This window comes from Aplysia californica, unplaced genomic scaffold, assembly GCF_000002075.1.
Source record: "Aplysia californica isolate F4 #8 unplaced genomic scaffold, AplCal3.0 scaffold00256, whole genome shotgun sequence".
Lineage (NCBI taxonomy): Eukaryota > Metazoa > Mollusca > Gastropoda > Aplysiida > Aplysiidae > Aplysia > Aplysia californica.
The window spans coordinates 458,256-471,860 of NW_004797526.1; the positions used below are offsets into that span (position 1 = coordinate 458,256).

Here is a 13,605-nt window from a genome sequence, read left to right on the forward strand (position 1 = left end):
ACTGGAATCATAGGCCCAACACAATATTTACCACTGGCCTACCGCAGCCAATCAGCTTCTGGCTGACGGGGCTGCAGCTAGCCGCAAGTGGAAAGGAGGAAAACAATGTAGCTCTTTTGTTTTTGAGGTGCACATAACTTTTTTATTATCATTATCAGAGTCACGAGAGTGGTTTCCCGTTCGTTGTTCGGATTGTCTGCAAACAAAATGGCTTCGAGTTGTGAGAAACTCGACCAGCTAGTTAAAGACTATTTGTTGTTTAGGGGATTTTCTGCTACTTTGAAAACCCTCGACCAGGAATTAAAAACTGACAAAGATAAAGGTTTAAGGGTGAGGAGCACTGAATACTTTTATGTAGAAGAAAATGGGTGGTCACCGCATCATCAGTGTTCTGTTTAGCCTCAGTTTGCAAGTTCAGTTTTCAGTGCAGCAGAGAGAGAGAGAGAGAGAGAGAGAAGAGTCATTGCTTATTGTTGTCATAGACCCACGATGCTTCGAAAATAAAGTGTTTAGGGTATCAATATTTCTGGAACATGTTCATAAATTAACATTTGACTCAAAGGATAACAACAAAAAAGAGCAACGTTGATATTATAAGATTTGTTTGTTCTTGCACTTGGGCTTGGGGACCATTTCAATACACCCCCCCCCTTGCCCACCATGATAAGGGATTCTCCTTATAATCTGGTCTTGAAAAAAAAAGGCCTGTCCTTTCATTTTTTTCAGTCATAATTAGGCTTATATTTTCTCAAATTTTAAGTTTAGTTTTCTAAGTTGCTAGCCTCACTAGGGGTGAGAACAGCATGTTATCTCACTCTTCTCACCCCCCTCATGCCTTTGAAAGTCCCTATCAATCCAACAGGCGTGCAATATAGAGCAGATCTTGGCCTATGGCACAGACACACATAGAGCAGCACAGAAAATAAGTTGTGCAGGCCTAGATAAGTTTCAGGTTTATAGTTTTCAGTGGGCTGGGTGAAGGCCATTTCACACCATGAACAGCAAACACGAGAAAAAAAACAACCCAACAAAAACCGCAAAATGAGCTACACCACTGGTATGCAAGAACGATATGTCAAGAGCAGAACATATTTTTTTTCTTCCTATACCTAGCTTACTGATACTCATAATTATACCGGTAGCCTAATTTTAAGAAGGCTTGTGGATAAAAAAACAAAACAAATTAAGGCTATAAATAGTGACGGTAATTTCAGTAGTTGGCCTATACAGTAGATGAGGAACCAAGCTCTCACGAGTCATTTCCCAACCACATGCGGTAAGCCACCTAGGGCCTAGGTGATTTTTATCGGCCTGCAAGAGATCAGGGGTGAGTCCTCGCCTCATGCCCACACTGGGGTGGGGGTGAGAATATATTAGGTCATGATGATGAGCTATTTTCATCAGGGGTGAGAATATAGGTGGCCTTTAACTCTTTCATTTACTGTTATAAGAACAGAATGTAAACAGTTCATGCAGTAGGCCCTTTGCAGTGCATTCATAATTTGTTGTGTCATGACTTAAGGCCCTATTTTTGTTTCAGGTTGATCGCATGATGGAGCAAATTTGGACACTTTTGTCTGGTTATGACTTACCTGGCCTTCGTGAGTATTGGCGCTATCTGAATCAACGGCTGTTTTCACGACTGGAACAACGCTATGCATCCAGTGTGCGCAAATTGGAAAGCAGCCTGCTCAAGCTGTATGTAGTCAATGCTCATCAGTGCAACCGTCAGGATAAAGTGCTTGCTTTTTTTGAACAGATGGGAGGGGAATTGCAGACACATGCAGATTTCAAGGACTGGTTTGGTAAATATTTTCTTTGTATTTGCAGTACTGTTTTCTCAATACCCATGTGGGTTGATAGAACAGTCCAATCAAATTTTTCCTCCCAATTGCATCGGTTTCAAATCACCCTGCACACACACAATGGGAAAACATCGCACCGTTCATCATCGATCATCACTGAGAATATCATGCACACACTGTTGGTATCAAATGCATCATTGCACATTTCCTGTATTGTGCCTAAGACATTACAAGAACTTCCTTGAATATAGCCATGTCAGTGTGAGTGCTGGATGATGGAGTGGTATCGAAGTCAGTGTGACACTGCATTGGGCTTTATGATGTGTGAATTATGTTTGTGAATGTTTGTGTGTATGTGTGGTTTGGGGGGGGGGGGGTATCATGATGGTATGGGTTTTGGAAGTAATTGATTACACAAGAGGGGTACTTGGTGTGCTCGACCAAGTTGGTTTTAGGATTTCCATGAGGACAGAATAATTAATGTAAAGTACCTGTGCAACTACTTTTTAGTTGAGGCCTTTCATTTATTTTTAAAAATCTATACAGAGAATATACCTTTGTTTTGAAGATTTTGGGTCTGTGTGACATTTAAGGAGAAAAAATTCAGTTATTTTTTTAACAATGTTTCTACATTTCAGCCTTAATTTCTGAGCAATCAAGCAAAGATTTGGATAATTCTCTTTTATTTCAGAAAGTGTAGATAATTTTCCTTTTCTTCGGAAGCTTATGATTTATTTGAAATTGTAAGATAAATAATTTTCATTTCACTTTCTCTTTCAGCCTTTCCATTTGTAAGCAATCCAGCCGAGAATCCTATGTATTCTCTTTACTTCCAAAAGCAGTGGCAAGACACACTACAGCTTTCCCTACACAACTTTCTTTCGGTTGTTCTGCAAGCCATGCATATCCTTTTATGCTTTATGTCAACCAGTCTGTTGAATGGTATTGTCATGAAATTCGGGTTTACTATATATATCTTTTAAATTTCAAGGGTTTAGGGACCATAGGTGTCATCTTTTGACTTCCTTACTTTTATTGATTGTCAAATATTTTTCGTTTGAGGCAAAGACTTATATGACAAATGAAGGCCTTGTTACTAGTACAGTGTGATATTTACCAAGTGCTCTTGTATGATAAACAACAATTTTGGAACACATTTGATACGTTCTTTTTAATGAACTCATCATCATCAAATATTGACCGGAATATTCCTCACTAATGGAAATGTGCAGTTTTTAATTTTGGTGAAAGGAGATGTGGGAGATTATCTTTATTCAAGGAATATTGTAAATGGAGGTTGTTGTAGTGTTTATGAGAGATAAGATATTGATTATTTTTTCTCGTTGATATTTAATTCTTTATCCCTTTCTGGGAATAGACAAGAATGGTATATATACGCCAGTGGTTGGACAGAACATCATTGTTCATCTTCATCACACCCAGGTGTCTGACTGTTTCATGAGTTGACACAAAATGGAACTGTAGTTCCAGAGCACAGTTCCATTCTGTAGTTTTCTTTCATACACTTTTAGAGTGATTTTAATGTATTGCCTTGACTTTTTATACCTGTACCTACATTACTCAATGTAGAGTTTGATGCAAGAAGAATGAAAACTCTGCAGGAAGAAAACTCTCTACTGAAGCAGCAGGTAAATATTTTTCCAAGTATTGTTTGCGAATCGCTTAAGAAAAAACAAACTTTTGATCATTTTATATATATATATATATATATATATATATATATATATATATATATATATATATATATATATATATATATATATACCCCACTTTCATGTTTTAATTTGCTTGCATGTGTTTTGTAAATTCACATTAGTATTTTGTATAAAATGTGATAAAATTGTATCAGTAACATTAATCAGAGAAGACCTTTTTAATTATTTCTCGGCCTCTTTTATTCATTTGTTATAAAAGTGTGTGTTTATAGTCATATGCTCCCTTCATGAGTATTTCATAGTGTAGATGTTTTGTCCTCTCTTGTTCTTCTCTGGCGGATATGTTGTGTAGTGTTTACACTGCAATGCCTCACAATGTGCTTTCCACAGCTTTTGAACTCGGCTGCCAACACAGATGCATTAGTGAGAGAAACTCGTGCTGGCACGAGGAGGAACATACATGCTGAGCTCCACCCGCCTTCCTCCCCACCAGACATGGTCTATGATTTTTCAGGATTGGCCAGGTAGTTACACTATTGTATGAGAGAGGTCTAACTCGTCCGTGTTGTCTGCTAGTATTGCACCTACTGTTGAAGGTAACGAATTGCCTGAAAGTATGGCAACCAACAATTCCTTTAATCGGGTGAAGTTTTCGCTCACAAATCTAAGTTCATGTTTGTTTTATTTTCCTGTGAATACACACTGTTCTGGTGTCTTTCTTTTCAGTGAATTTTGTCATTAAGTCAAAGTGTGAGACTACTATGAAACAGTTTCTGTGTTGTTGGTGACATGGTCAGTGTTATCATTTCTATCACCTAAGTTCTAGATATCTGTTTCTATCATTATCTATATTCCGTTGTTTTTTCCTCAAACAAAGCGATGCAGACACAGGAAGTCAAGAAAAGCAAAAGCCTGTGAGAAGATTTCCTCTCAGCTTAACCTCTCCCCTCGGTGGAAGAAGGAAATCTGAGAATGCACAGACAAAGTCTAAATCTGCTGCCAGCTCAGGTGTCTCTTTGTCAGCCTCTGCCTCTGGTGGAGCATCCACCTCAGGTGGTCAAAGTAAGGTAAATGACTGTCATTCCTGGATGTTTGTTGAGGTGAAAAGAATTATTGGCCTAATTAATAGCACAAGATAAGATGGCAGACTGAAGTACTGGTTGGGCAGAAAAGAAATGGGGTGGAAATGGTCCTTCAGCTAGGACCTGTAGAGAACCAGAGCTAAAAATTCTTTGTCACAACGACACCTTCAGGTCAAACACACACCGTTTGCACCCCTTTAAATGTCACCAGGGCGCAGAATTCAGTAGATGAGCCCCCATGAGACGTCTGTCCGTAGACGATGCCTGCAGCTATGACTTTCCTACATCTAAACGGTCCACATTCTCAAGGCGTATCTTCATTTACGGCTGTACCATTCCCCCCGTTCGCGAAGCTATCAGAGGGTAGCAATGTGTTTATGATTCCTCGACCGTTTGAAAAGGATGAACAATTCCTCTATGGCATTTTTTTCTTTGGCAAAGCCTATATTCACCTGTCCGGTTATATCAACTCCACAAATGCTGTCTACTTGGGCAACCTCACCCCCACCCCTATTGTCTCTAAAGACAGCTCCATACTGCAAGTTGTATAGTGTGTGTGGCTTTAAGTACTCATTGTTGAGTGGATCCTTGTATTTGGCCACCACTGAACGTTACAAACGACGCATTCAAATGGGTCGAGTCCAAAGGAGGACATATAGACCATTGGTTCTCCGAATTCCAGAATTTAAGAAAATAATATTTTTTAACTCTGTAAGAGAAAATAAATATTGTTTAAAGGTTACAGGGATGCAAAGATTAGATTTTTTTAATAAAAGGAGAGGAAAGAAACGAACTTCCGTTTTTGAAAATAAGTTGTTTCTTTGTGAATTTTATGTCAAAAACAAATTCCTTTTGAATGAATTATATCTGTTCCAAATTACAGCTTTCTAGTACAAATTTTGTGCGAGATATTTAGAAAAAAAGTTGTAGTTTTGTTGGATCACCCTGTGTTTGTTTTTAGCCTAAATTGAAAGTAAAAGATTTTTTATAAATCAGTGGGATTCCGAAATGAATAGGAAGCATCGACTTAATAGAAGTCTAGCTACTTCAATTTTGTTTTGTTTTTTACATGAAAGGAAAGTGTTTTTGTGGATATAATGGAAAATTGCTCGAAATTTCCCAAATATATGACTCTATTTGAATAAATATAGCAAATCTTTTCCATTCTTCATCATCAAAGGTTGGGATACTTTTTTATCTAACGAAACATTTCCTGCTTCATTCAAGTTCAAGCTGGAAGCTCATACAATTTAGATCTAGTCTTGTCACTTTCTTAATGAACAATATGGTAGATTCATTAGTTTGCCGTTTTACTAATTTAGCATTTGTATAAAAAGTACTGTTTTCTGTAGATTTCTGAATACAGCAGAGGGTATGGTGTCATCAGGCTCTTGGCCTAGCTTCCTAAGAAGTGAATTTGTTTCTCTCACACAGGACTGGTATTTTATCAAGTATGTCCATGTTTCTGCTGGGATTTGAGATCCTTTGAGGCTCAAGTGAGTCACGACAGGCAGGGCTGAAGCAGCTTTCCTCCTTGATGATCTAAGTAGTCCCTACCTCATAATTACAAAGTTCTGTCTCTTTTAGCTGTTTTGAGTTACAAAGACCATGAAGTCAGAAAGCAAATGCTCTATCTGCTCTATAAAAATCGTAATAATATTCGGAGTCATAATCAAGATATTCAAAGAATTGTAATTCGAAAAAGCTTGGCATATTGTGAAACTCATAAATTTTGAAGTGGTACAAGACTTTCTCAAGACTAGATATTGAGCAGATAGAACTTTGTAATTCTGAGGGGGCATGTTGTCAATCACTTCGAAACAAAGCTGAGGATTTTCAATTGATATGTGAAATCAGTCCTGTTGTATGGATGTGAGATATAGAACGCATCACAGACTTTACATAAAGAGGATCCAGGTTTTCTTGAACAGGTGTCTAAGAAAGTTACTGAGGATCAGATAGACAGACAGGGTCACCAACAAGGAAAAGTTAAAAGGAAAACAAGATAGATCCCAGTCAAAGATGAGTTAGGAAAAAGGCGGTGGTTTTGGATTGGACATTCTCTCGGGAAATCAGGCAGCTGCATAACAAAGAAAAGTGTTGGATTGGAATCCACAGGGTAAAAGATCAAGGGGAAGACCACATGGAACCTGGAGAAGAATCACAGAAATTGATGTACAAAAAAGTGGAAAGATGATTCCATTCTTTTCTTTTTTTCCCACAGACAGCCAAAGTTACTGAGATGTCTATCTTCCCACCACCGGCTGCAGCTAGACTTCAAAGTGAGAGTAAAAAGTCACAAGCTGTGTCAATGGCAGCTTCTACAGCAGCCACATCAGCTTCTTCTGCTCGTCAGCTCAACACTGCCAGATTTGGTACATCATCGCCGGCCCCTCGGCGGAGCTCCCCAGTCCAGCCTGTGAAGCAACAGGCACACTCCACTCACGAGTCAATCAGCACTACAACTGTGACCCAATCTTTTACTAGTGTGAGTGAGCAATACTGGTTATCGTAGCACTTTTGTCATCATCATCAATGCCTTTCACCCCTGGCAGAGTATAGGCCATATACAAGCTTCTTCCATTTATCTCTATCCTGGGCCATCCTTCCTAGCTCGTTAACACTTTTGTAGCCAGCTAGAAATATGGAATCTGGTTAAATGTTTTGGGGTTTTTTGTTTGGGTTTTTTTGGTGTGGATTTAGGGGGGGGGGTAATTTTGTGTGTGTGAGACTTCTTAAGCCATCTCTTTAATTTGTGAAGTAAAAGTGTCATTTTAGTTTATTTTGCTTTTGAAATTGTGTTTCGCTAAGGTAAGGCCCTAAAACAAGAAGTCAGTCTCCTAACTACTGGTTTTTCTTGTGGTGTTTTTAATACTTTGTCCGATGAGCTTGTTCTGTTGGAGGAGATTCTATAGTCTGAGCACTTCCCTATCTCAGGGTTGCATGATTGCATTGTTGTTGTCAGTCGTTGGCAGCTTATTCCTCAAATACATTATTGCAGAATGCATGAAACTTGGTTGGTCCTTTATCTTTATTTTTACCACTTTTCTCTTTCATCTCTGGATGATATAAACCTTTCAATCCATGATCAAACAACCAAGACTTTTTTATTTGAAGCTCAGCCTGACAAGACAATGCCGAACTCCATTTTTATATATATATATATATATATATATATATATATATGTCAATAATGCAGCATGGTTGCTTTCTTTGGACAAACACAAAATTAATCCAATTACAACATATGTATGATGTCCCCTTGTCTACCCAAACCTTTGAATAATTATTTTTAAAAACCCTTGAGCTAGAGAAAACTGGTGTTGAAGTCTTGGAGGCTATGACACTGTAAAAGTACTCCACACTTTTCAGTCTTAAATAAGTAGCTAAATGTATAGTAAAATACCCACTGTGTGTCTTTCTCTCTAGAAGTGCTATTGAGAGATTGTGAGGTGTATGCATCTTTCAACACAATAAAGCTATTTTAGAGCTGCGACTTTCAATGACAAATGCTTTATGAGAACAATCTTATCCAATCTGTCACTTATTTTATTTCTGTACATCAACACTCTTGATAAGCATTGTCGCGTCACTGTTACACACACATATATATATGTACTGCATTTGAGCTTCAACTCTCCCAAGTGATGCATTTCTATATAAATGCAAAGTCCACTATTGACCAGGCAGCAAAAGTAGTCTCTTGCTTTGCTTCTGATGAGGATTATATAGAAACTTCTCATCAGAGAGGTTGTAAACTACAGTCGAACCTGTGTAAGACGGCCACCCATTGTCAAGGAGAAAAGTGGCCGTATAAGACAGGTGGGCGTCTTAGGCAGGATTGATCAAGATGAAGAAAACAAACCATTCTTTTCTGAGGTCCTACCCGAAGGTAGCGCATGGTTGTTGTTGTTGTTTTCGCTGGGGTTTATTTTTCTCTTTTTGTCTTTTGTTGCTGCTTTTGTACAAGGGTGACAATAAAACGAAATATGTAAGACAAGGAGGACCGGGTGCTATGGTAAAACAAACACACGTGTCGCTACCATTCGTAGAACGAGCGACGCTTCTGTCACAAGTTCATGGTGACGTCCTTTGTTACTTTGTTACAGACTGGGTAAACAGTGACTACTCATCTCACTTACAATTTGTGTGTATGAATTCTGGGCGGGGCTTATGGGTTATGAGGGATCACTCGCTAACCTCACCAGCAGCTGAAAATTAATTTTGTTACCTATTGGTCAACAGTGGGAGGGGCCTGCGCAACATGATCGGTTGGAGGGACTACCTGACAATAACGACAGGTGATTGAATTATGACGGCTCGCCCACAACGCCAGGGGCCAATGCACAATTTATAACAAAACGTAATGGAGTCACTAAGGTGACCGTCTAAGACAGGTGTTATTGCTTAGTGTGATAGGGGTTGTGGGTTAAAATATGGTGGCCGCGGCCGCGTTGGACAGGTGCCCGTTTTACACAGTTAAATTATATAGAAAAAACGCAAGGGGGGAAATGGAAAGTGGCCGTTTGTACAGGTGGCCGTCTTATATAGGTGGCCGTCAGGGCAGGTTTGACTGTACTGGTTTAGTCTTGATTGGTTTGACATGGTCAATATCCAGTTTTCATTACATTCCTCTGTTTATTAAGTTCTTTTCCTTGATAACTATTGCAGCGTTCCTTGTCAGTTCCCAATCACAGTGCAGCAAGTTTCAGCAAACTTTCCAGTCAAGCTGCACCAGAAATGGCCAACAAGCTACTTCATCAGTGGTCAGAAGAGGGTAAAAGTTTGCCGCCTGGTAGCTTTTCAGTAGAAACAGATCTCTTGGTGGCTGCTGGTAAGTAGACTGTGGAGAAAGAGTGCCCCTCACAAAGAATAACAAATAGGCAAAAGGATTAAAGAGGCGGCTGGGATGGTGACATGAAAGCCAGATTGCTAGCGAAATATACAAGCTGTGTGAAAATCTTGTATATATATACTCCTGTGAAGAACATAACCAGTAATGGAAAATTGATAGAACTAGAAATCCTCACTAAATATCTCATAAAAGATGCCACGTTTCATTCATCTTATATTTCAATTCATTGCAGACTTTAAAAGTTTTCCCTTAAAATACGTCAAGAAATGTCGCATTTTTCAGTAATATTGTCCCGCATGAAGGTCCCCAAAAATGTTGCAGCAAATAAAAAAAAAACAACATTACTTTTTTATTTATCAATGGATTATTAAAGTTTAAAAACTACAGCTCTTAAAGTTTACTGCTCTTTCATTTAAGCTTGTTTAAAGCAATTTGAATAAAGATTTAATTTTTCATTGTCATTGCTACCTTTTTCTTGTTTTCCTTCTTTGTAATATTGCTCATTTGAAATTTTAAAAATATATAATGATTCTTTTTTTTTCTTCTGTTTTTGGCATTCTCTTGCTACTCTGTAGTAACCAATGAAGGTTTTGTATACCTGTATTTGAACTAAACTTAACTTGCTTTGCATTGTATGATAAAGTATGCTTTGAAAGTATGAATTGGTCATTGGTTACCAAGTTTTGACTAATGATCTTCTTTGCCCCTGCATTCTTATATATGTATTTTTTTATTTTAACTTCCCAGATTGTGATAGTCCATTCCTGCTCTTAGAGGTAAGGATTGTATTCTCATGTAATCGTGAGTGATTGTAAGTGTTTTATGTTAGGTTTAATATCAGGTCTGCTGGGGTAATAATATAGATTGTCAAGCACGTAACAGCTTGTTGTTGAGCGGGAATTTACGCTATACAAATGCTATGTATTATTATTATTATTATCATCATCATCATTATTATTATTATTATTATGACTTTTATTATAATGTCCCCTTAGACACAAGCCAGGTCATTTTGGAGGCAGGCTGCTATGAGCCTGCTTGTCTGAGCCAAACAGGCTGAGTGGGATACAACATCCCAGCAAGCAGATGAAGATACTTGACACCCGACCAAACAAACTTCCCTGCTTGGGAATCAAACCTAGGTCTTCTGCATAAAATGGTGAAAAGCCTAACCACTACACCACAGATACCTGATTAATTTGTTATCATCAAGAAGAAAGCGAACAAGGCAAAAGCTGAAGTAATGACACGTCTTTTATTATTACTTGTTCACTCTCGTCTGGCCGTGTTAAAAGAATTTGTGGGTGGTTGGCGGGTGCTCTGGTGTGGTTTGCTTATTCTTTCCTATCAAACATCTATCGTCCTTATCTCCCCTTCTTTTTTATGTTTGTTACTCTCTTGTAACACCTCTAATCTCCTGGTGCTCATATGACCTTATGCAGTTGCGAGTGCCGTAAAACCTCTACTAAAACTGACTAAAAGAATTCTAGCTCTTTTATTAATGTACCTATGCCCGCAGCACTGACATATATTTTACTTTAGAAAAACGAGTAGCTGTAACCATCACCTATGTATTGCAGGATGAGTATCGAGAACATGGGTCAACGGCTTCATTTTGTCGCTTCAGCGTCACAGGACAGTATATTGCCAGTCTGGACGTAGATGGCATTGTCAAGTGAGTCCCGTTTGTACGCAGCAAAGTTCCTTCAGACCCACAACTTGAGATGTCATGAAAAGCTATCTAGAACACTATCAGAGACCTGCCAATCCCTCCATGGCTAAAAACAGTTTTTCCCTCCGAATCCTCTCTAAAAATCTAAGTTTGGGGAAAAATCTGAGTCCCCAGGAGTCGAGTAGACTCAGATTTCATTACGAATCTACTGTGAAAATAAACAGGAATTGTAAATACACACAAATAAACGCAAATTAGAATATAATGTATTTGCGTGTCATTTACCTTAAGTGGCACAAATATTGGAGATCTTGCAGGGGAATAGAGACAAGAATAGACAATAATAATGTCTATTTTCACATTATTTTCGATAAGTTTCGTACAAGAGATGGAAATAGAATTCAAGAAAATAATTTAAAATATGGAAATCAGATTGGAGTTCATTGTAGAGGCCGAAAAAAAAAAAAAAAAAATTGGAGGGCTCCGATTTTATGGGAGTACAAGGCAGGTCTGATATTAATGTAGGACAGTTTGAGCATTGTTGAATTCCTAGCTATTGTATTTTCTTTCGAATTTAAAACAATTTTGAAATTCTTCTGACAGGAAAATGAACTCACCAATAAATTTGATAAATTGGCCAAGTATGTTGAGCATTAATCTTTTATATTCATTAAATGAAGGTCTGGATACAGGCACCGAGTCAAATCTGAATATATTGATCTATTTCATGCTGACTCAGTCAGGTATCCTTTTGTGCTCTGTCTGGATGTACTGATGAGTTCATGACTCCTCTCCTGTGTCTATGGAATCATTTGACATTGAAGTGATTAAAGACAGGTTTTTCCTTTTTATAATGCTTTTTTTACTGGAAGAATTTGCAAAAGAGACAGGTTCACCAAGAATAATTTACTAATAACGGAATTCATCGGTCAAATGGACCCGATCTGAACTGGATCAGATCAATTAGTGGCATGGCAAGTGCACACATTAACCAACTTACCTCTGCTTTGCTGCTTCAAATTTGACCCTGAAGTCTATAGGGCCTTTTCATTTTGTGCACAAACTAAATATCTAACTGTGCAATGTGTTGTACCCTTTTGATTGACTGTTTTCATAAAATGTATCAAACTTATCAAGTCGTGGCTGAGAAAATCAAACTTGTTTAATTTTTGAGGATTTGAGCAAATTGTGCCAGAATGGTAGGTTTTTTTGCCTTTCTATGAAGGTAAACTTGTCTGCCCTCAAATGTATCAAAAGAAGATTCGACAAAACTTTTCAAGAACTGGAAAAGATAGGTGACAGGGAAAGATCAGGATAATACAGGAGGTTTTTTTTAGAACATCCAAGCACAGAAATAAATGGAGGACTGACCACCGCTGTCTGTGGCAGACCTGGCAGTTGAAGAAAAAGAACTTTGCAAATAAAGTAATACATTATAACACGGATAGCTTGAATTCTTGGGGACCGGCCTCGGTAGTTCGAGGAATCCGTAGTTCGAAGGGTATCTTACAAAGGTAAAGAGAAGAAAAAAATTGGAACCGCGGGCACAGTTCGACGGATGCGTGATTTTGAGTCTTTTGTGTTCGACCTATCCATGTTGTACTGTATTTACGCTGTGTCTACAACTTGTCTGTGTTTTGCCCAGGGTGTGGATGTGGAGCCCGCAGCCAGCCACTCAGGCCACCATCATGTCCAAGTCGGCGTTTCTCTCCCTGTCCTGGGTCAGCAAATCTGACAGATGGGTAAGTTCACAGTTACCAATTTTTGTTTGTTCAGGATTTTTCGTCTAGCATGACTATCTTTTTTAGAATTTGTGTCGCAACGCGACGGATTCAGGCGCTCGTCAATTTTTGGGCATTTGGAGTTATTGGTAAAATTTGAAAGCTGATTTATTTGCCCTGCTTCCAGAGAAATAGATATTCATCCATCTTCGTAAAAGCCACCCAAAAAATCTTCTTTTTATGCATGCACATGAGCATAGCAACTTTTTAAAAAGCTGATTTTCTCAAAAGAGCTGAAATGGATGTAGCAGGTTTTGCATCTCAGCCCCTCATTTGTTCTTTGTTTAGTGTTACAGTATTATGTTCTTTCATTTTTTAAGTTAAACCGTCAGTATTAAGTGTACTTTTACTATTGTCATCCCCACTCACCCGAGACGTTCACATACATTTCCGCTTTTCTAAATTTTTGTCCTTAAGCTTCTCCTGGGTAACAAGACTGGCAGCATTCGTTTGTTTGACGTGAAAGAGAGCAAAACATTCCGAGAAGTCATGGTCCAACCAGATGCCCCTGCAAAGTGAGTCAATTGTCATATCGTATCTTTGAATTGTCATATATTTGAAGTTATTTAAAATGTTCTTGATGTTCACTGTTAATCACTCAGACAAATCTATCAGAGCCCAGCCGGCTCTGTGCTAGATGAGGGCTGTGAGAATTGTATTATGTTGTAACTGGTAGAATGTGAAAAAAGAGGAGACAGTAAGAGTAGACCTTTCGCTGTGTTTTTTTTTGGGGG

General features: G+C 38.4%; 1 protein-coding gene across 1 annotated transcript in view; it reads left to right on the plus strand.

The window, feature by feature from the left end:
* Positions 1 to 172: 172 nt before the first annotated feature.
* LOC101847267 (WD repeat-containing protein 91) overlaps positions 173 to 13,605 on the plus strand; it is a 20,813-nt gene continuing 7,380 nt past the window's right edge. Inside the window, exons 1-12 of the mRNA XM_005100684.3 lie at positions 173 to 330; positions 1,541 to 1,805; positions 2,586 to 2,708; positions 3,372 to 3,454; positions 3,872 to 4,005; positions 4,359 to 4,548; positions 6,788 to 7,051; positions 9,235 to 9,397; positions 10,166 to 10,194; positions 10,999 to 11,093; positions 12,736 to 12,832; positions 13,289 to 13,386. Coding sequence (XP_005100741.1) covers positions 208 to 330; positions 1,541 to 1,805; positions 2,586 to 2,708; positions 3,372 to 3,454; positions 3,872 to 4,005; positions 4,359 to 4,548; positions 6,788 to 7,051; positions 9,235 to 9,397; positions 10,166 to 10,194; positions 10,999 to 11,093; positions 12,736 to 12,832; positions 13,289 to 13,386 — 1,664 coding nt within the window. The 5' untranslated portion in view covers positions 173 to 207. The remainder of the gene's footprint in view (positions 331 to 1,540; positions 1,806 to 2,585; positions 2,709 to 3,371; positions 3,455 to 3,871; positions 4,006 to 4,358; positions 4,549 to 6,787; positions 7,052 to 9,234; positions 9,398 to 10,165; positions 10,195 to 10,998; positions 11,094 to 12,735; positions 12,833 to 13,288; positions 13,387 to 13,605) is intronic.